General features: G+C 44.4%; 1 protein-coding gene across 1 annotated transcript in view; it reads left to right on the top strand.

Moving 5' to 3' along the window:
* TMTC1 (transmembrane O-mannosyltransferase targeting cadherins 1) overlaps window positions 1-23,242 on the top strand; it is a 137,391-nt gene that overhangs the window by 88,480 nt on the left and 25,669 nt on the right. The window contains exon 11 of the mRNA XM_062492478.1: window positions 8,188-8,301. Within this exon, the coding sequence (XP_062348462.1) occupies window positions 8,188-8,301 (114 nt within the window). The remainder of the gene's footprint in view (window positions 1-8,187; window positions 8,302-23,242) is intronic.

A 23,242-nucleotide genomic window follows, 5' to 3' on the forward strand; every position in this document is an offset into this window, starting at 1 on the left:
GAACATGTTGTGCTATTGATGCATTGATCTAACTAACATTTTTATTACCATAAAATAACACTTACTTTCTCTTGTCTGATAACTGTGCAAAAACCAGTGTGAACAGTTTATATGTTGATGGACAAACTTTGGTTCTGACAATCACATTTTTAAGACATGCTGTTTGTAAATAACTTTGATTGTGTAGATTTAATGATAGCATAATGCTTTCATTTCCAAAGACATAGCAAAAGTTTTTTTGCAGCACTCCAGAATGCCATAGTAACACTGCTGAATATATTGAAATTTCTTTAGCCGTGTTCTAATGACAAAAATAAAATGCCATGAAGTGCCAAACTTAATGTACCATATTTCATTTTATTTGATTACTCTTTGCCAAACAGCTCTGTTAACAACCTCATTTATGTATTTTTTTGCATTGAAACAGACTGTTTCATTTTGTGTTTTGCTAGAAAATGTATTGCATTTGCCTCCAGCTGCTTTCAGCAGTTGTCTAATTGTGAAGTAATTGCAGAAACGCAGGTGATCTGCACACGGGTTGAGCTTTATTTCCTAACTTATTGGCCAGAGCAAAATTTAATTTATGCAGCACTAAAAGTATGAAATTGTTTTTTATGTGTACCCTTTGGTCTTCAGGAAATACTGCTGAAGTGGTTGGAACTCTCTTAGTGGGGCTGTTTTTAAAAACATCTGGAACGGGGGTTTCTTCCCTCTGTGTGATTCATGGAATATTCTGAGTTGGAAGGGACCCACAAGGATCATTGAGTCCAACTCTTAAGTGAATGGCCCATACAGGGACGGGATCAAACCCACAGCCTTGGCACTATTAGCACCACGCTCTGAGCCACTGTGCCAATCTCAGTTCCCTGCCTGCCTCCCTGAAACACTGTTTGCTGTTCAAGCAACAGCAGTCATGGTGACTGGCCTGGACTCACACAGCAGTCCATGTGGGACACACCTCCAGTCCAAACCTGGCCACTTGGAGGAAAGAAGGAGCATTTCCAAGTTGGACCACTCTGTTACTGAAGGGGAGGTGGGAATATGACAATTCCATTTGCAGACTTGCAGGCATCATAAGGTGCTGTGTTGTGCACAGCTGTGGTCACCCGTGTTTAAGAATGATGAAGTCAAACTGTAGCAGGTGACAGGAGGACATTTCCATCTACTAAGGAGCTTTCTAGGAACAATGTGGAGTGCTATGGGGTCTGTGGCAGAAGAGAGGGATAAGGTTATGTCTGCTTAGTTGGATACAAATGGAGTTCTGTCCTTCCAGCCTCCATTCAAAGCAGGGTGCCTATTTACTGCCAGCTGCAGTTCCAGGGCTGTGCCATGGCTGCAGTGCAGCTCTGAGCTGGAGCTAAGGCACCTTTACCTCCAGGGAGGGACTTGGGGTAGCCCAGGGCAGTACTCAGGGTTCAGTGCCTTAGGCTGAGCTGTTTCCCTCTTCAGCTCAGGAGTTTTGGGGACGGTACCAGGAGAGAGCCCCAGGCTTTTGAGGGGATGGCAGAACTCTTCAATTCCTGCTGGGTCATCTGGTATTGTGACCTGCCCCTGAGAGCAATCAGCAGCAGCAGCAGCAGCTGAAAAAAAGCGCTGTAAGAACAGGGCCAGCAACAATAATGCTTCTCTCCAGTTCTTTCCCAGCTTGCAGTAATCTGCAGTTTAAAGACTTCCTGAGTCAGGAGTTACTTGCTATTTTTGCTTTTAACAGCCACTGATGGACTTTTCTTCCCTAATGTTTCTGACTGCTTTTTCAAATCTATTTATAGTTTTGGCTTCTACAGCATCCTGTGTGCTGGGCTCTGTCATTAAATTATGGAGTGTGCACACTAAGATTTCCCTCTGTGTGCTGTGAGCCTTCTGCCTGATTATCTACTTTGGTGTCCCCTAGTTCTGGTGTGCAGAATGGGTCGTGAGTCAGCTTGTCACTTAGAATAAAGGCACTTCCATGCCTTGAACCCCCATGCCTTCACCTAAGGCTCTCTCCTTTTCACGTTGAAGTCAGCTGGTGTTGTGCTCCCTTCACATGGAAGCTGTTCTGCATTTCTGATTCCCCTTGTCAGTCTTCTCTGGGTACTTTTATACTCTGGTCCATCCATTTGAGAGAGGCCAGAATCACCTTTCAGGAGGTATGTGCAGCACAGTAACATAGGACTGCTTTCTGGCTTTTGTTCTCTTCTCCTAACTCCTAATCTTCTGCCTGCCTTTTGTGACGTCTCCTAAGCAGTGAGTGGTAATTTCACGGCACTCTCAAGGCAGATTCCAAGACACCTACTGTGACTGGAAATACCAGGTTTTTAGACATCAATCTGTGTGCAGATTTATGCAGATTCAGAGTGTGTGTGTTCACACTCTCTGGTGCTTGTGTCTGTGCTAACATTGCGTTTCTTGTGCCATCTTTTTTCCCAGTCTTCAGTACTGTGAGATCCTTCTGCAACCAAGTGTAGTTAATTCTTGCAGTGTGATTCACATTGCTGTCATCAGCAAACATGTCCCCTCCCTGTTGGCTCCCCTTTCAAGATCCTTTGTGAACACCTGAAGTAGCTCAGGTACCATTGCATGACTCCTGGGAACCCTTGCACTCTTCTCCAGCTATAAAAGCTGCTCACATATTCATGCTCTTTGCTTGCTGTCTTTCAACTAAGTATTGATTCATGAGAGGATCTTCCCCTCTTACTCCATGGTGCCTTGAAGAAATTGCAGAACTTAATATATTAAAATCTCATATATTATAATTTAATATTTTAAAAAATCCCTGACTAAGAATTGAAAAAAAATCCTTAGTGCGGAATTTTATTAAAAAAACCCTTTGAACATTTAAGTGCTCAACATTGGTGTATGTGATTTTCATTGACTGGGGTGGATTTGGATATTTATAATGGCTTTCCCTAGTTTCAATAACATGTACCATTCATACCTGTTGAGTCTATAAAACACCATCAGAGCTTCCCAAATAACTTCTTTCTGCAGTATGCAAAGGTAATTCTTTGTTGGACTGTAGTTATCCAGAAGTAGGGTTTATTATGGTTTTCCCCAAATTACCTGAAGTGAAAATCAGACTTTCTGGTCTGTTTCCCCTTCAAGGTCCCTTCCCTGGAGCCAAATGAAGCCATGTTCATCAACTTCCATTCCCCTAGTGCCAGTCTCATTTAAATTATAGCCTACCTACCACAGCTAATAGCTGCATGTTTGATTTTCTTTGGATGCATTCTACCAGGCCCAATGGATTCATAACTGTTCTGGGTGTTGATTTGTTTTAAAGCCTCTTTTACTGCCACTTCAGTTAGAGACAGTGCTTCTGTCTTGCCCTGTGAGGAAAAGCTCCTGTGTGGCAACTCTTTCAGTTTCCCTGTAGTGAGCACTGGTGCAGAGAATCCATTTAGCTTTTCTGCTGTGGTCTTTTCTTCTTCAAGCACTACTTTTAGACCTCCATCATCTATTTGCCTTAGGGGATCTTTGGCAGGTTTCCTCTATCTGATGTATTCCATTATTAGCTTTGATAACTTTAGCAAGTTTTTCTTTAAATCTCTTTTGGTCTGCCTAATTATGGTTTATGTTTAACTGGCTGACGTTTATTCTCTTTTCCTTTTTCCTCCTGTAGCTGTTCCTTTTCAAAGAATGGTTTTCATTTCTCATAGCTGTCTTTGCTGTGCTGTTTACCCTTATTGGCCTTTTTGTTGTCCTTTTAAGATCATCTTTGATAGGTGTTACACATCTCTCACAAGTCTGTAATGTGCTAGGACCCTCCTTTGTTGATGGGAAGGAAATGCCAAAGAAGAATAATATAGCAAGAAGATAATGGCATCCTAGGAGTGAGAGATCTCCTCTTTGGGGCAGAAGGAGGAGGTTGATGAGGAGAGGAGGGAGAAGTGGATGGAGGTATGTGAAATAACAATAAACTTTAATGGACAGAACAGGAGGAGGATACAGAGCAAATCTATAGATGTGGGAAAGGAGACATAAATCAACCTACTTGGTATTCTCTCTGCGTGTTGAACTTTCTTTTTTTAGAGAAGTATGTGGTGGAAGAATCTTTACTCACAATCCTAGTTCCTCATTCTTCTTTCTCCAGTTGCTGCTTTAATTAATTACTACTTTTTCCCTCCTCTTAGTTTTTTTTTCCTTTCACCTCTACTTTATGTTCCTCCATTTGCTTGTTTCTGCAGGACTAATCTGTCTTGATTCCCTTGGCTGAGGCCTGCTCTGTTAAATATGCTTAATATGCTTTTTCTATGCTGGTCCAGGAGATTTTTGTATACTCAGGGTGTTCCTAGTTTTGTGCTTGTACCCCATTCTGTCCCTTTCTCAACACTTACCCATTTTGACATTGTGTGACACTGTGGCCACTCAGTCTTTAGCCCAGGGACCAAGTTTTCTGGATGCAGAAATCCTGCCAGGTCCTGGCTGAAAGCAGCAATGTGGGGGAGGATGCTGCTGTCTGAGGAAATGATGCATCTCCAGATAGATGCACAAGCATGTGTGCAAGGATTAAATGAGAAGCAAATAAACCACAAGTATAAGATGTGGCCAAATATATAGAGAGATATTTGAGGTATATCATTCCAAGACATCTCTAGAAGCCCCAAGCAGTTTGTTTTACTGTGTTGGCAGGTGATCAGGGAGGACTTATTTGTTGATTATTTAAGGAACTACCCTCTAGAGTGAACACACAGGCCAGAAGGTCAGACTGAAACTGTGGTCAGCATTAATGTCCGAAGCCAGGGAGAGGAAGGGGAGAGCTGTGGGCTGATCTCTGCATCCACTGTGCTGACCTTTCCAAGGCTTGCCAAGCTGCCGTGTTTCCTGTTGCTCCTGGAAAGCGTCCGCACGCGCTGCCCACGTTTGTGACAATGCCTGGAAACCCAGTTGTAACAGCAAAGGAACTGCACAGAAATGACGCTTTCTTACTCAGCAGCTCTCCTCCCCAAGCCAGGTCTGCTGACTTCAGGAATTTGCAAAATCTGCTCCAGCCCCAAAAGTGGCACTTATTGCTGTGTTGTTTTGTTAATTCTTAAAGTTGGCTCAGCTGAGGAGAGCAAGTCCCATTGCATTTTGTGCATCTTCTCTAGGACAGTTTAGTATGGCCCAACACAGATACCTGTGAAATCAGTGCAAGGGTAGTAGGCCAAGGAAGGTGGTCGTTTGTGTCATCCAAAGAATCATTTGCTGTAGGGAACCTTTTTGATGATAATGATTCCCAAAGCAGAGGAGACACCATCAGTTTCGCAGGGTTCCTGCTGAGGCAGGAGTGGTCTCATATTCTTCTAAACCGAGCACTTTTCGTATTGACTTCACAGAAAATCAATGAAGCCTCAGCCCTGCACCCAGTCACCTTGTAGAGCAGAACATGCACTTAGGAAAACAAGAGAGGGGATCACAGGGCTTTTTTCCCAACTGAAGTGGAATTTGGATGATGCTGGTATTTGAGGCTGGAAAATACCAGTGGTATTTAGTTTCTCTGATTTATGGCTAATAGACTTTTTGTTTTTCCCTGGGGAGGAAGTGTTGCGCAAAAAGGTTTGGCTAGTATTTATTTTCCATTTATGTCGCTTACTGCTGTCGTAGAAATCAGAAGGGAAGGAAATCCTCTGGAGAAGTGATGTCCAGTGTCAATGGGCTCATTTCTGGCTGGAGCCAGATCGGTGCCATAGGTTTTTAGAAGTGTGTGTGACAGGCTGGGGAACAGGGAAATAGGAGAGTTCAGAAAAGCACATTGGAAAATTATATTGAAATTGTGGGAGACTGGGAGCTTGTGGGAAGCAGAAATGGAAAAACATTGTGTTCTGCTTTGTTATTTATACTCCACCCTTTCCTTCTTGGCTTTCACTGGGGATATCATTGTTTCCTCTGTCAATGAGCAGTGTTCTCGACTGGTCAGGAATCAGTTCACAGGAGTGTTTGCCTAGACTCTCCCAAAAATTCCCCTCTGCATCCAGTGCTGTGTTTGCTGCCTCCCCCAGCACTGAGGCTCCAAGAAGCCTCAGTCATTGCTATGTGCATTTGCAAAATGAAACGTTCCCCCTCCTCGCCCGTGCAAGGAGAATAAATAGGTCAATGTGAGCAGTGTGATACAGAAGAGAGCATCTGAAGAGCCCAAACCCATTTCTGCCTTTCCTGTGTCACCCCTGCCACCAGCAGAAGTACACAGGTACAAGGAGCTTTATTAGTGATGTTTTAATAAACGGGACCAGCAGAATTAATGATAAATTCTACTTAAAGGAAAACAGTCCAGAAATGAAATATTTAAGCATATGCATCTTGCTGTTAAAACTGTATCTCATTAGAACTGAAGTGCTCGTGCATATGTAATGTACTCCTCACTGTTAGCTCAGTCTGCTCTGTTTCAGCAGAGGCTTTGGCAGAGCAGCTCCTTCCTTGCACGTAGCTCTGAGAGAGCAGCAGTTTTGAGTGCCATGTCTCTGCCTGTAACACTGATGCTGATGTAATGAAACCCTCTCTGTATAAGAATTAATATTCCAGTAATGCCCAGAGGTTGTAAGTGTGTAGTTAATAGCTCCCAAGGCCAATGGAAATTAACACAGCCATAGCAGTCACACATTACTTGCTGCTGGTGCAGTATATCTTTGTGAAAACTAATATAGAAAATCATTCTCTTAAGAATAGCATCAATTAACTGATTTAATTCAGCAATTAGTCACAAAATGTCTTATTCCTGTAATGTTCCCAGTAAGTAATTTGGAAATACCTGATGATTTAGGAAGCCAAATGCAAGGTGTACTTTTAATTTCAGTAGGCAAACCGTGGCTGTGTTGAGCTGAACTCTGCAAGGCAATTGTGGGCGAAGCTTTGGAAGCTCTCACAAGTAGGTGTTAGTGATGCTGGATGCCACTGGCTGCAGATAACCAAAAAAGATACCGTATTTGCTTCTGCAATTCCTCAGCGCTGTTCTGCAATGAAATCCCCCTCAAAGGGTTTTTGCAGCTCTGGGTGAATTCTTCCCATGCAAGAGGGTGTGCACCCCACAGAAGGGGCTGCCTGTGACCCTGTCTCGTTACGATTAACTTCCATGCTAACCAAAGTTAAACAGGAGAGACGGACAAGGCAAAGCAGCAAGACTTGGGAATTTTCTAATCCTTGCTTTTCCTACCTGAAGTAGCAGGGTTGGAGTTGCTGGGAGTAGAAGAGAGAGCAGCTGGCAGGAGTCTGCTTGTGAGCAAGAAACAGCACTTTGCTTTTACATGAACATATTCATCCATCCTTATTTCCCATTAGCTCAGAGAGCCCCTATTTATGTGCTGGAAAGGATTTCCCCATTAAACGGAGTACTGACTTCTCTGGATTCTTGCAGGGGAAATGTTTCCATGGTGTACGTGCTCCTGTGATTTCTTTCTCTGTTTAACCTTGAAACAGCATTTCCTCTGGCTGTGCAACGTGTACCTTGCTTTCTGTGCTCTCAATTAAGCAAATAAACATATACTTGCTTTTGTCTTTGTGCCCTCATTATTAATTCTGAATGTAGAGTTCAGTCTACAGATGGCAGGGGAGACAAAGGGGAGGGATGGGGCAGCTGTGCAGCCAGATATCCTCAGTCATGTATTATAATGCCTGAGCGTTATTTTGCCACATAAGGGTGAGAGTCCCATTAGCCCTCACCTCCTGGCCATACTCTGCTCAGCCTTAAGCAGTGCACATGTGCTGGTACTTGGAGTATGTCATGCCTTCCATCTAGTGGCTGATGCACATGGAAAAGATACCCTCTTTCTGGTATCTGCAGTGCCAGGTTTAAAGCAAGATTTTCATAAGGTGCTTCATGACACTCAGGTTTAAGCAGGGACCTTGTTTTTAGAAAGTACTACGTGCTTTCCCTCTATATATTAGCCATTTAAGTTTTGGTCTTTTAATTTAGTAATTCAGATTTTAAAATACAGCAGCATCTGGCCATGGGGAGTGTTGCAGCGTTGCTGCTGGAAGTGCCTGTGGTGACAGGGACCAGGATGAGTTGAATTGCTGCCACACATTTATGTCTGCCTGGGGCACTTGGCGTGTGGGACAAGCCCAGAGTTCTAACATGAGCTGTGCTGGCACAAATGCTCAGGAGGTGATGAGGTGCTCGGATTAGGAGCAGGCTTTGCAGGAGAAGGGAGGGACTGTGAGAATATGGTGGACCCAGGGGAAGGTGGGGTAACCTGGCTGCTGACAGTGTCCTGCTTCTGTTCTTCTTCACAGCTCAGGAGTGAAGACCCTGCCCCACAATGCCAAGGTGCACTACAACTATGCCAATTTTCTGAAAGACCAGGGCCGTAACATTGAAGCAATCTACCACTACAAAACTGCTCTCAAGTAAGTCCCTCAGGGACCTGGTGGGGCTCCTGCTGTTAACCCTTCTCCTTCCTGACAGGTGTGGGACAAGTTGCCTGGTCTTCATGCACAGCTTCCTGGGAGCAGTTTGGCTTTGGGAGCCTGGGAAAGTTCCCTGGCTCGGTGTTTGTGTGTCATGAAATGAGGTAGCCTGGCTTCCCTCCAGTTCCACGTGTGTGTGTGCACTTCAGTATGTGAGATAGAAATGTTACCATAGCTACACATTGAGCGATGAGGTGTCATTTATGCAGCTGAATGTATGCTGGTAAGCAGGAGGTAGTTGTCCTAAATGCATTTTCAGGTTCCTGGGCCATTTATCTTTGTAAATTGTTAATGGTGCATGCCTGGAAAATGTCAGCGTGGTAGCCATCTGAAATGCAGTAACAATAATGGTACTTACTACTTGTACTGAGGCTTCTGTCCACAGAGCTTTGCATGAACGCTAAACTAATTGATCCTGAAAATGCTCCTGTGCAGTTACAGGGCAAATATCATTGCTGAGGTTCTGTACAGGGGGAGGCTGAAGCAGCAGGATGAATTGCCTTGCTTCTAGATGAATGGTAAATCAGGGTAGTGGGCTGGGCTGTAATAGGGACATGTCCTGTGGTATCTCTGAAGGACCCTTCCTTCACACACAGATGGTGTCACTCCCTATGAGCAGCTTCTCTCTGCTTGCTGCTGCTGCTGGTGCTGTTCGTGCAGCTCAGGGCTCCCCAGGCAGTGCTCAGGCCACCCCAGTTCCCCAGACCTCTTCCTTCTGGTCCTTGGGACCTGGGGGAGAGGACAAGCCTTTCTGGGGAATGAGTGCAAGGAAAAGGGCTGGGGGGTGGTGTGGTGGCAAGGGAAAGCAAGCACAGAGAGTGCAGATAGTGTTTTCAGGAGCAGACGCGTGCTTGGGAAGGACGGACAAGGTGAAGAGTGGCTCTGATGGACAGCAAGGGCAGAGCTCAGCTCCATAGGGCATGCCAGGAGGTGGAAGAAATGTTATTTCCTGACATGTGATGTGACAGAGAACTCCAGAAATTACATGTATGTTTTGTCTTTTGGCCAGCTGACACGGTTATGATAAAATCTCTCCAAGGGCTCCTAATCCACCCAGGCTGATGTGTAAGGACAAGAGTTCATTGTCACTGAGAAGGGACTGAACCTGGGTGAAGGTGATTTTTAGCTTTTTTGAGCAACATCCTGTTCTGTTTTACCATGCTGGGTATTTAGGAAGTCATTTAGAAAACCTTCTATTTTTTTAAAAGTTTCCAGCAATGGAAAATCCAGCACAACCATCAGTAAACTGTACTGAAGGTTAATTACATTGGCTGTTGAAAATGTCCTCCCTTATTTTTAGACTGATATGTTTAACACCAACTTCCAGTCATTGAATTTCTTTGCACCTTTCAATGCCACACTGCCACACATTACCAAAAGTCTGTTTTCCACAGAGTGATTGACTCCTCCCTTAACCTGCTTCTTGATAGGTGCTGGGTTTTTCATCATCACAAGGTTTTGCAGTCCTCCAGTTGTTCCTGTATCTAGTTTCCGAACTTTTTCCAATTTACTAGAAAAGCCCACTGCAAGTTAAAAAGAAGAGGGACTGACAGAAATTATCTAAGCCCTGTGGTGGAGTGCACAGAGTAATGTAACTGCTCCTACCAACATTGCCTCTGCTTGTGTAAATGGAATTTGCAGACAAAAGATCTTCTCTATCTTAGCAGTACCCATTTATTGTGATCATAATGCTGTTTTCTGCTCTGCAGTAGTTCAATTATGAGGGAGTCTGTTTTGAGAACTGATTGCAAACATTTTTCTCCACTGTATTACATAGCACAGTTTATGCTGATGGTGTTGTTTGTGGAACATCTGAAGCCTTGTTGGGGCTTGGAGCCCCCCAGAACCAGCCATGCTCTTCTCTAGGTGCTTGGTGTCTCATGGCACTGGTGCTAGCACTCCAGTTGCTGCAGTAATTTCAGCTTGAGCTGTCAGTTTGGAAAAGTGAAACTCCCCCTGCACATTCTCTTTTTGACCCAAAAGTGCAGGCCAGGAGTTGAAGTCTCCATCACTGGGAAGCTGCAGCACTTGTTCTTGACACTTTGTATCTCTGCACTTACATTTTCTTTATATTTACTCCTTCTTCCCTCCTCTGTCACTGAGAAATTATTTGGGGTCTGTGGAATAAGCAGTAGAACAGTGTAAGTAAAAAGTGCAGTATGTTGTTCTGTTGAGAATTACATTCTGTCACGTCTGTGTTTTCCCTTTCTGCAGTGCCTGGGGCTGTGTGTGGTCCCTGCAGCCTCTGCTGGGTGCCCACATTTGATGGCTGTGTTGAAGCAGTGGAGAAGCTGCTGGATGTGGGATCTGTGCAGCCTCAGGTGCAGGATACCGTGCCTGATGTCCAAGCTGTTTATCCATCCTCACAGACACCAGCTCCTCACAGACTGCTCTGATTGTAGATCAGTCTCCACAATTAGAGAGAAGGAAGTAGCAGCTGTGATATCCTGAGCAGATTTTGATGGTTCAGGGTATTTTTGGCCACTGGCTTGACCCGGAAAGATGAATTACCACTCAGTAAATTTCCATATCAGGGAGTAGGCAGACCAGCAGCTGAGGTATTCACACAACAAGCTTTCATGATTTCCCACAGGTACCCTTCACTGAGTGCCTACTCTCCCAGTGAGTGTGGGTGGATCCATCCTCCCCGGGTTACAGAAAACCCAAGCTACTCAGGAGGCTTCACAGCCCAATGGCAGCACAGACAAGAGTACAGAAGATAAAAATATTATTTCTGCCTAGTGCTCAGTGAGCAGATCAATAGGGAATTAATAAGGAAATGGAGTCGATAAGGACACGCACGGATTGCTGTCTGGGAGATAGGAAAGGGAGAGCTGCAGTGCCTTAGTGGGTGATGGCTCATCCACTATTCCAGCTTTGTGCCAAATGACAGTGCAGGTCTGCTTGATCTCTGGTGAATGAGCTTAATTGTTTAGTAAATAAAAGTGATCTTGTCAGTCTGCACGCTGCTGCTTGAGCAGTGAGGAATTGCCATTCCATCAACCCCACCAAGGTAAGGATGCACTTCCATGCATTCCTGCTCTGCCAGAAGTGCTGGTTTGCCATGTGTCTGCTCAGCAAAGCAACACGTTGCTCCTGTGGAGTTGTAACTGTGGGAAAAGACGTTGAGGTGCACACAAGTCACCTAGGGAAATGCTAGCAGTTGTGCTAAATCCTGGGAAAGTTGATGCTCAATGCTTTAACTGCTTCCTTTCCTGCTCTCAGAGACAGGTGGGATTCTCTGCTGGCAAATGTTGGTATACCTCTGTTGGCTTCGGGGCAGAAAAGTGGAGAAGAATAGTGCATTTTCTCTGGCAGGGGAGCTGAAGGGTTTCCAAGGCAAATTTGGCAATCGTCCCCACAACCACCTGTTGGTGCCATTGCAGGTGGCCCATCAGAAAACTCATTCCTCACACCAGCCCAGAGACCAGTGACACAACACCCTGACCTAGCCAGACTTGGGTAATTAGTGCAATCTAATTATGCTCTCCAGGAGTGGGGGAACTGAAAGCTGAAATGAACTGCAGAAAGGGAGAGCAACATTTGAATTGGAGATGAGGAGAATGAAAAGAACAAAAAGTCTGTGTATGTAGCAAAAGCTCTTCCTATATGTAGTTCCTAAAAGGAGAATGGAAATGGAGCCCTTCAGAGATGCCAGATGAGTTACCCATAAAAACAGCCCCAACAAACAGCTGGTGTTCAGCAATTGTAGAGTTATAAACCTTTCAGCTTACCTACAGTGAAACAAGAAAAACACACTGCTGGATTAGACTGCTTCACTGGTTTGCTTGGCATATGGTTGTGACCCTAGGAAATAATGTTGTTTTTTTTCCCCTCAGAAATTAAAGGCCAGAAAAAGTACACCTGGTATGTGAGTTGACCACAGCTATTCTGAAAGCCGGCCTTAACATTCTTATTGCTGCTTCTGCTGCAGATTTGTGGCTGTTGATAGGAATTCTGGAGAACCTCTGCTTATGGAGATCCAAGAGTGCTGATCTTACCTGAAATTTATCTCACCACTTGTCTCCCATTTGTGAGTGAGAATATGAGGTTGTGCAACCTCACTCAAATATGAAGAACAGTTCTGATGTGCTAATGAAGATGTTTTTGCTGTTGTTGATAGTTACCACACTTTTGTCCTGCTTTTCCCTGGCCTTGTGCGCTTGATGTTACTGTTGAGACTGTTATATTGTCCTTCAGCACTGCACATGGGCCCATGTGCATAGAGAGAAAAACAGCAGAGCCTTAAAACCCAATTGGTGAACATTCGTTATCAATTAAATCAATCTCCTTTTAACAGTGGAGGGGAGAAAAATAATTCATCTTACCTCCTACAATTACAGTCATTCAATATTTTAATTCCAAAAGCAGTTCTTACCATCCTTCCCTGTGTTTGTTGCCAGGGCAGTCCTTCCCATGGAGGGCAGATCAATGTGAGCATCAACGGGTGGGGCTGAAGGAGGTTGCCCAGTTCCTTGCTGGAGTTGGGCGGATGAACATGCTAGTGATAGTTCTGTGCTATCCAAGCTACATTTCTGTGTCTGGAAAAAGGTAATAATCTAAAAATTAGTGTTTGCCTTCTGGATGTTAAACATACCTGACAGTACAGAGTCCTGCAGGAGGTGTCCACCTCGTGTAATGGGATACTGTGGATTTATTTACATAAATGCACTACTGTGTGTACCTGAGAGTGCACACACTTCTGCACACTATTACCTCTGTGTGTGTACACGTCCATCAACAGGTTCCTAGCCACAAGCTCCCCTTGGACTTCCCCTGCCAAATGCTCGTGACCAAACAGAGCAGGAAGGGGACCAGCCTGCCACGCAGAAACCTTCATTTCCCCCTTGTGGCACCTTCTGGAGGAGGGAGCCTCTGGGCAGCAAGTAGGAACTCTTGGGCTGGTTTTTTTTGCAGTCTAGGGAGCTGTTCTGCTGTTCAGCCTCGAGAGAGAGGAGAGAGTGGGCCAGGAGGCAGAGAAGCCAGTATGGAAACACTTGGTGCTGCAACCTGTGTGGTCTGGCTCTTGCAGATCTTGCAAGTCTTAGGGCATTGCTTAGAGCATGGAAATGGGGAATGCTGGTTTGTGGCATCAGTAAGGGTCATGAAATCATGGTCATGTATCCGTAGTACTCAAACACAGGCTAGATGGAGAAGGGAGGACAGTGTAAGAGGCTTATCTGTATCCCTCCTTTGAGGGAACAAAATTGGTTCATAGCATCACTGGAATGGCTAGAAAACAAAGAAGCAGGGCTGTTCTCTCACCTCGCTACGCTTTAGAAATAAAGTCCCAATGCTATAAGGGAGACTCGGGTTTCTTCCTGAGCTTTCCCACATACCTTCCTGCTGCGTTTTTATATATCTTAAATCAGCGGTATCTGGGGTTGTTTAAATTCAGTTAAATTGCACTCTCCATGCAGTAAAAAAAATTGTGTTTCTTACAGCCCTTTATGTGTGTGAGTGTCAATGTATTTGCCTTGAAAATGCCTCTCAGCGTGGACTGCAGGTGGCCTTGGATACCATCTGTGATTTATTTCTGGGAAGAATTAAAATACCAGCACCATTTGTTAGCCTGTTTTTACAGTGAGTAAAAAATGTGCAGTGCTGCTTTGCTGTGACTGCCATGGCTGCTTTTGCTCCCAAAACCCTGAGTGCCCTTTTGATATTCTGATATGGCTTAGGTCAGGCCCTTGGAGCAAGCCTGAAACATCTTCATAGAGGTTTCATGTAATACTCTGTGTTAGTGGAGGTGGGTCATGTCCAAGCAGTTGGGAATATATTTGTGTGGTGCTCTGATTCAAGGTTTCACAGTAGGCTTAAGGAGTGCTGTGTAGGTATGTGGTGGCTCTCCTGAAGCTGGATGGAACTGGTGAGTATTTTAATGGTAATTGATGGCTGAAAGAGATGCCTTATAATTTGAATGAGAGATTTAATGGCCTTTGCAACACATTGCATGGGATGGTGGCCAAATTACTCCAGCCGTTGTAATTTATTTTTTAACCTGTTTTCCATAAAGTGCTAATCTCTGCCTGTTTTGAGGGCTGCTCCAGCTTTGCTCAGTTTTTCTGCTTTTTAGTGACAAAATAGCAATCAATCATTGCACAGGCTTTTATTTACTTGAAAACAGAGCTGGTATAAGTGCAACCACAAAACCTGATGCAGAGACAGTATGTGGCATGTAGAGCCATAGAAACTGGCTATGCCTGCTGGTTTGGATGGATGGATGGATGGATGGATGGATGGATGGATGGATGGATGGATGTGTCAGCCCTGGACACTGATGGTTACAGGTGGGGTCCCTTCCTACACCGTGGTGTCTGTTCTGGGTGCAGGTCCTTCTATGCTACCCCTCAGGGACTTGCTGATTTTTCAAACAATCATCTTAGAGAAAAGGCCCCATCATCTCTGAGGATCACAACTCCATAGCCTTCCTCAGACACTGCATCAAAGCTCTGCCTTCTTATGTGCTGGGGACTGGTGAAAAAAATCTGGGTAATGCAAAATGATGCCTTAATGAAAATTGTTTTCTCATTGGGACAAGGTATCTATTCTGATTTTTCCATGGGGGTATGCAGAGAAAAACTTACAGCTGTATTTTACATTTGTTCAAGTCTACCTTTTACTATTGGCTAATGATAACCTCAAATCGAAGAGTTAGTTATTCATTTCAAAGCCACTGCTTTTTTCTTAGCCTGCTGTCCTTGTTTTTATGATAACTGTACAGTATGGGGCTGTAGAGCTTCCCCTGGCACCTGGGAGCCTCAGGAGATGACAGGCGTGATTTCACCCCCATCTGCTTCGGTGAAAGTATGGTGTTATTTTATCCCCTCGTGTCACATTTGATTGAAGGGCTCACCTGATGGTCTCTTGTTTGCTGTGGGGTCCCTCAGCATTCTCTGGGCTCTGTGGAGGTGCCTGCATTGTTCATACTGCCTATAAGTCAGGCATATTGTGAATTATTAGTCTTTTGTTGGGCTTTGGGAGTGTAGAGGTTTCTGGGATTTTCAGGACTTATATGGATCCTGCATAAATTCTTAATGTGAGAGAATAAGCAGACAGCCCTGTTTGATAACCTCATGTTGCCTCAACACTTCAGGGAACATGTGAGTTTAGCAGCAAAGACTTTATTTATTTATATTTAGCTGTGATCTTCTTTGACTTAAAATCCTGTTTTTTCTCCTCAACTCTAACTCTCAGCCTTCTATCCCTGCCCAAGTTTGAAAATCTAATGAAAATTTATAAATCATAGTATTGTTTAGTCTTCTGCTGGTTGGTTATTTGAATGGCAAGCTTTTGGATATTGCTGTAGGTTGGGGGTATTTTTTCCTTAATGGAAATGGCTCAAAGAATTCACGAGGCTTTTGTCAATGTACAGATTGAATCTATTCAGCTTCTCTATTATTTTTTTTTTCTCCCATTTCTGTCCTGGAGAGGTTTCCCTCAATATCAGGGTGCTCTGCAACTCAGGCTGGGATGCTCACCCTGCTGAGAGGGTTTGCTGGTGGCAGGGCACCTGTGGGCTGCTCTTGCTGCCTGCTGGGCTGATGGGCAGGGAGAGAAGCCATAAAGCCAGGACCTTACTTCCTTCCCCTGATCCTTGGCTGTGATTCAGCACTATTCAGCTATTTCTACCAAGCTGGAGATCCCAGGTTAGATCAAGACCCTGCTGCAGACACTGCTGAGCAGGCATGACCCCACGCTGACTTCTTGAGCAGGACCTCCCTCAGGAGCTGAGCTGGCCCACGCAGCAGCCATGAGGAACCACGGGGATGCTCAGGGATGCTCTTTGAGCCCCCTGCCCCAGACTGGGATGGGATCTCTCCCTGTCTTGTTCCTGGCATTGTGTCAGGACCTCCTTGCAGCTGACTGTGTGGGAATGGGTGTGATGTAATACCCAGCTCTGGCTGTGCTGTGTACAGCCAGGAGTCTCGCTGCTTTGTCACGCTTTCACTGAAGAAGATTATGCCTGAGGCTATCAAAGGAGCCTAAAAGCATTAGATCTCTCACTTGCCTGACTTTCAACAGGATTTCCAGGTGCTTTTTTAATACAAAAAATGCCAGCCTGCCACAAAGTTTCTGCCAAGCTGAAGGGTGTTACCTTTGAGGAAATACTGATGCAGCTACTAGAACTCTTCAAGAGAAAACCAGCTGCTGCTTGATGTTGCAGGACCACCTCTCCTTCCTTGAGAGAAATTCAAATGTTGCAACGTGAAAATCTTATTGAGGAAGACACAGGATATGCCATCCACATCTCCAGGTCACGTAGAGCAGCCCTTGAAACAAGGTGCCACACCATCATGAGGTCATGACCTCAGTTGTTGCCAGTGTAGAATTGTTCCCAGAAGGATGACTGGTCTCAGAATTACTTCAAATCATGTTTCAATTCAGCCTGACATAGGGCTTTATTGAGAACTTGCATAAATACATAAAAATGAGTGTGATGTAATATTAAAATTGGCTTGAAATAGTATACTGGAGTAAATATAAAATGGGCAGTATTAAAACTTGGCACAGATAGCAAAGTTATTCATATAACAGTCTTACTTTTGTTGGCAAAACAATGACATTAATTACAGTATTTATTGGAATGGGCAAAACGTGCCTTAAAAGCAAGTTGCCATGCTGCCAGCAAGTAATTGGGGCTGGGTAGTTAAGGCCTGATCCGTGTGCTTAATGTGGCTGCAGGGAGCCCCATGGATGCTGAGCTTTGTGGTAGGGTTGGACAGGCACCAGGAGAGCCAAGAGTGGCTGTCAGGGAAGTGTCCTCTTGCCACAGAGCCTGTTTTGTCAGGACAGCACAGGAGGGTGACTTATCACAGCTGCCTCAGTGGTGGCATGGTTCCTGTGAGTGCTAAGTTTAAATACATTATTTCATCTAAAGATGCAGTAACAGCAAACAGACACACCAGATCTCTCTTAACTAAATCATTTATTTTAAAATTAATTTTCACTTCTTTTGGTTAATGATGACCAGGGTTGCTTACAAGTCTTATAATGGTTATAAGAACTCTTGTTGTAAGTCACTGGGAATGTGCTTGCAACAGGCTTATTGTCAACCCTTGGAGAGTGATGAAGGGCTGGGGCACCAGGAAGAGTCACCTTCATGTGACAGACATCTCAGGACTGTTCCAGCTCTGAGAAGAGTATCTGGCCTGCTTTCAATAACCTCTTTTTTTTTGTGCAGTGGTTGTGGGGGGTTGCCCAGACCCCTGAAAGATGACACGATAGCATTTTCCATGCTGTCTATGGTAGTTTTCCAGGCTAATTGCATGTTAGTCTGGCTCCATCCCCTACTGCTTGCTATCCACACAGCAATGGCTGTACAAAAACCACATAATGCTCTTAAGAGCAAGTGGGTAGTTGTCACACTAGTGCCTTCCTCCCCCTGAATACCCCTGGCACCAGACCAGGGGCTGTTTAAAGGCAGGACTGTGAGCAGAGCTTGCCAGCTGATGAAGTGGTCTCTCTCGATCTGAATTAAAACAATTAAAATTCTTGGTGGATCATAGGTTGCAGTCATGACAACAAATTTCCTCCCTTTCTCTTCGTTATGTAATTGTCTTGTAATTCAGATATGGAGCAAAAAAAAACCACCCTTCAAATTTCTTTTAAAAACCCACATGTTTCAGCTAATAGCAGCATTAAATGAAAAAGCAGAATAAATGGTCATCAGCGTTTTGGTGACTGTATATGTTTTATACCTGGTATTGTCTTGGGAAACTGGAAATCTCTTGACTGTGCAAGTCAGTAGGGCTTTTGCTCAGTGGTATTAGAGGGAATTTTGCTAACCTAAAGAAGTGGGGATAATTACTAACAGGAGTTCTTGTGCAGTCTGTACCTGTAATAGTTAAAGGGAATGCTGCTGAAATTTATTCTGACAATTGCAGATACAGCATTGGAGGAACCATTTGAATTATTCATTCTACAACAAGGAAACATCCTACTTGTCTTCTCTTTAGAAATGAAATCCCCATCTGCTTTAAAATATGCTTTTATGGGCTGCTTTCCCATAATTTGGCTATTTCAAGACTTCTATTATAATTATCCTTGAATGTAAATTTTTAAAGAAAATTACTCTGATTTCTAAAGGAAAGGATAAACTGATTTCTTACATGAACTGCTACTTGTAGAATAAGTTTAATGAAATTCAGCTTTCTTTCATAAATAATGCAGCACTTGCATTTGATTAGGTGAAGCCTAGAGGAATTTCTACCTAATCAGATGCATAGCAAGAAGGATATTGCCTGCAGACTGTTGCTGTTATCAGTGGTGGTGGCAAGGAAAATACAGCTCTGTATATGTCCAGATGGAAAGCTTTGTTTCTCAAGAGAAGTTTCAAAACAAGCTAGTTATGTTCTAACAATTGATCTCTTGCATCTCAGCGTCTTCAGAGTGATGGTCTATAAAATAAAGTCTGCATTCTGAGTATTGTCATTACTGTGGCATGAAGGTCTCCAGGTTAATTGCAGGCCTCCTTGGTAACATGTTTCTAACCCTTCTAAGAAATAAATATGTGCCTCATATGAATGAAGAATGGGGAACAGACGTTTGTATTAGAGAACTTACAATCAAAATAAGTTAAAGCTGAATATCAGCATTCATTGAGACCAATTCCAGAAGTGTTGATAAACATCACAAATCTCCTGATAACTTCAAAATAGGAGAAGCACGTGTCTCTCTCCATTGCAGCAACACATCAACAAGTTTGGTGTGTCTGCCAGTCTTGCAGAACCATTTTAAAAGTTCTTGAGTAAATGTTGCTGCATTTGCTAACTTGTGGTCAAGTTTTATTCTCCTGTGTAAATTCTGCCACAAGGTTGTTCTCCTGTGTTTTTATTCCCACGGAACTGTTATTAACAGCAGTGGGTGTGCCTGAACAAAGGGTAGTTTAAATAGGGCTACTAGTTCTTTATTCAACATCCATATTAATAAATAAAAAATTATCTGATCCACATTCTCTAGCCCTGAGGTCAACTGGCATAAGTTGACTTGGAAGTATTCAGTAAATGTTTGTATCCTCTGAGAGAGAGTGGCCAAGTCCAAGTTGGCTTTTGGGACCAAACCCTGATCTGGGCTCAGGCCTGGACCACTCCTGGCAACTATATGAGGGTGGTGTGAAAGCAGCATAAACTGAAAGATGGCAGGTTTAGATTAGATATTAGGAAGAAATTCTTTACTGTGAGAATTGTGGCACTGGAACACATTGTTCATAGAAGCTGTGGATGCCCCATTCCTGGAAGTGTCCAAGGCCAGATTGGATGGGGCTTTGAATAACCTCGTCTAGTAGAAGGTGTCCCTGCCCATAGTGGATGGACATTGGAACAGATGGTCTTTAAGGTCCTTTACATCCGAAAACATTCTATGATTCAATGATTCTGTAGCAGCATGGATGGTGAATGTGCTCAGACTCTGGCTCTGGTTACTTTACCAGAGGTGATGCTCTCTTAGGCTTTGTTGTTCTGCTGAACTCAGTTCAGTGGCAGCTTGCTCCACCACCATAATAAAGTAATATTCCAAATAAAATATTTGGAGAGAAATAAAAGAGCTGAACCCTAGCAGCAAAGCCCAACACTGCCACCTTATCTTGCTGTGGTCAGAATTTCTCATAACTTTTGTTCAGACGTGTAAAATTGCAGATGTCAGAAGTTCTTCAGGCCAGATTCTAAGCAGGTTTAAGCTGACAATTTGTGCTTGCTGAGGTTCTGGGTTTTCGCTTACATTTCTTGGGAAGGGCAATGAGATGTAATGAATAAATGTAAAACACAAGAAATAGAGCCCAGGATACATTGGAGACGTGTTTGCATCCTGTGATTTGCTGTTGAGAGGTTTTAGCACTGCGCTCAGAAGCGTATTTATGGAGCTGCTGGTCAGAACGGTGCAATTTAAAGGTGAAATCTGTTCCCTTTTTTAATCTTGAGTTTTCATTCCACTCCAAATTGGTGCGAGCAAATCTCCTGGGCCTAAAATGCCATAGGAGCAGTAAAGGCCAAGAACTGAATTAATTTCTGAAAGTTTGAGAGAAAAAACATCGGGTTTAGGACTGTAAAATGTTTCTGGCTTTCCCAAGAATTGTCTGAAATCCTTTTGCCCACTCATAACTCAAGTGACTTCATGTCAAATATTAGAGCTGTTTTATGTGTGAGTACTGACAGAAGTAGTGCATACTTTTATCATAGCCACCTGGTAAAAAAGGCTTCAAAATATAACTCCCAGACCTTTTTCTTGGTCCAAAGCAGTGTCAAAATCCCTTGGAGGAAATGGGAAACAAGACTGAGCCTGTGGTCAATTGCCCTAAGATGTTCTTTGCTCAGGATTCTGGTCAAGGTCTCACACACAGCTGCATCCTAGAGTGCTGAAGAGCAAGCAAGCTTGGCCCTTTCCATTCCTCCCCTGCTGTTGCTCTGGAAAGCATTTCTCCCAGCCTGCTTCACCAGGGGAGACTTAGACTAGATGACAAATGGATTTGAGGGTCAAGGCTCCACACTAGACCCTCATCACTGTATTTTCTTTTGCTCGTGCTTTTCCAAGCCCAGGGAGCCTATTACACCCCGAAATGCATCAGGCTCACTGGGGAGCTTCAGCGATGGAAAGTGATGCTAATTTCTATGTTAACTGCTGTTCTTGCCACAAATCAGCTTCTCTTTGCTGCTCTGTGACAAGTTCAATTAGGGGTCCCTTCACAGGTCTCTTGAGCAGCGAATGCAGGTGTAGTGGGGGTGAGTGTGGGCACTGGGCAGTGCACCTGAGGGCTGCCAGCAGAAGTGGGGACCTCTGAGACACGGGATGCTCACCTGTGTGCGAGGGATGCTGGCACTCTGTAGTCGTTGTGTGCTATGAATGATGTTCGCTGCATTTACCTTTGGTTATTATAACATGACAGTTTTTAAGAAACGCATGCCTGCATCCCTGAACAATTTCTCCTTAAATATGTGGCTTTGCAGCTCTTGTTTGCTAGGTGAAAAAAAGGACTTTGGGCTTTTCTCTTACTTAATGGTAGGAAACATCCTGGTTTTGTTAGTGGTGCATGCCCATTTCTCCCAGAGCTCCCTTGAATGGTTCCAGCTACACCCCCAAATAAGACCTTGCCGAAATAATTTGTGAGCTGTGGTGACTGATACAAATGTTGCAGCAGTGTATAAAATGCTAAATTATTCATGGTACTTAAGCACAGAACACCCTAGGGCTGAATGACAGAGTGAGAAACTCCAGGCAAAAGAAAAGCACACCATGCAAAGTCTTGGATTAAAAACAATTGCAAACTTTAATCAGGCTACACTATAGATTCTTAATCCCTTCTACCTTTAAATACCCCTTCTCATGCTGTAGCCTGTTGTGCTTTCATAGCCACCTATTTTTAATGTAATTATCCACATCACTTCCCCATGACCAGGGACCTAAGGCAAAGAACTGTCAGATGACTTGTCCTCAGAGCCTCAGACCTTCTCACACAGCTGGTCTCCAGGGACCTCTGTGGGCATCTCTCAAAAATTTATTTCTTATCATAATGACCCTCAGTTTTCACCTACCTATCACACAAAGGGTCCTGGATACTTACATCAAGCCCTGGATCACTTCCACCTCTGGAGTTTTCTGGTGAAAGGCCCTGTCCTGGTTCGAAAGACAGGTGTTTGCTAAGGAAAGCAGAAGCTTCCCTTTGGACTGAAAAAAAAAAAAGTGATTCTTCCGATTATTATAATTTTGGGATTAAGAGAGCTCTCAGGCAAAGATATGGGGGTAGGAATAACAGTTCTTTACTAGTATATCTAACACGACAAACAAGAACAACAACAGCTATGGAATTACTCACAAACAGAACAGTAACTCAGTCCCAGTGTTTTTTGGCTGCAGGCACCTTTTCCCTGAGCTGCAGTTCCCGGTGCTGGGGGCGGGCGGGTCCCGCAGAGCCGCAGGAGGGCTGGGGGTGATGGCAGAGCTGTCCCAGGGGGAGAGAGAGATGGAGAGAGAGCTCTCCGCTCACGGTGTCGGTCCCGGTGATCAGCAGAGTGCTGGATGGTGGTAGTTCACAGCGAGAAGACAGCCGGGCAGGGTCCGATGGTGGTTTCCCGACGCTGGGATGGGACACAGGCGGCGATCGTCCTTCTCGTCCGAACTCCGCGGGGGAAATGGGCCGAGGCCCAGCCTTCCGCTTCCTCTTCTGGCTGTTTGAATCTCGCGGGGCTTCTTCCCTCCCGTCCCCTCCCCCTTGTCACCAGGGCCCAGTCAACAGGTATCTTAGCATGACAATGGGGAAAATTCCACAGAGGGGAAAAAAAAAAAAAAAAAAAAAAAAAGAACTAACCCTCAACATTATCCACCCCGAATTTCCCCCTACCATCATGCCAAATCAAATTAAAAATCTTCAAATTATAGACATCCATACAGTTACAGATACAGGCACAGTATTGTAGGTAGTTCACCCTAAAACAAGGTCTCCTTGGGGTATGCATCTGGTCTTTCCATCCCTTTGCATGATCCACCAGGTACACCCTGGCCCTTGAGCAAAAACCACCCCCCGAATTGGATTGTCTTTGCTGGAGGCAGGGTTCACCCAAACAGTTTTTCCTAGCATACCTCTCATATGCACCACTGGAACCTTGTCCCCATCTGGTGTTCTCAAGGGCTCAGACTGGGCAGGGCCTGCTCGATTAGTGGAACCTCGGGTGTTCACTAACCATGTGGCCTTTGGTAGATTAATCTCCCAGTTCTTGAAAGTCCCCCCACCCAGTGCCTTCAAGGTGGTTTTAAGCAGCCCATTGCACCGTTCCACTTTCCCAGCCGCTGGTGCTTGATAAGGAATGTGGTACACCCACTCGATGCCGTGTTCTCTGGCCCAGGTATTTATGAGGCTGTTCTTGAAATGAGTCCCATTGTCTGACTCAAT

Source organism: Cinclus cinclus, chromosome 4 (assembly GCF_963662255.1).
Source record: "Cinclus cinclus chromosome 4, bCinCin1.1, whole genome shotgun sequence".
Classification (NCBI taxonomy): domain Eukaryota; kingdom Metazoa; phylum Chordata; class Aves; order Passeriformes; family Cinclidae; genus Cinclus; species Cinclus cinclus.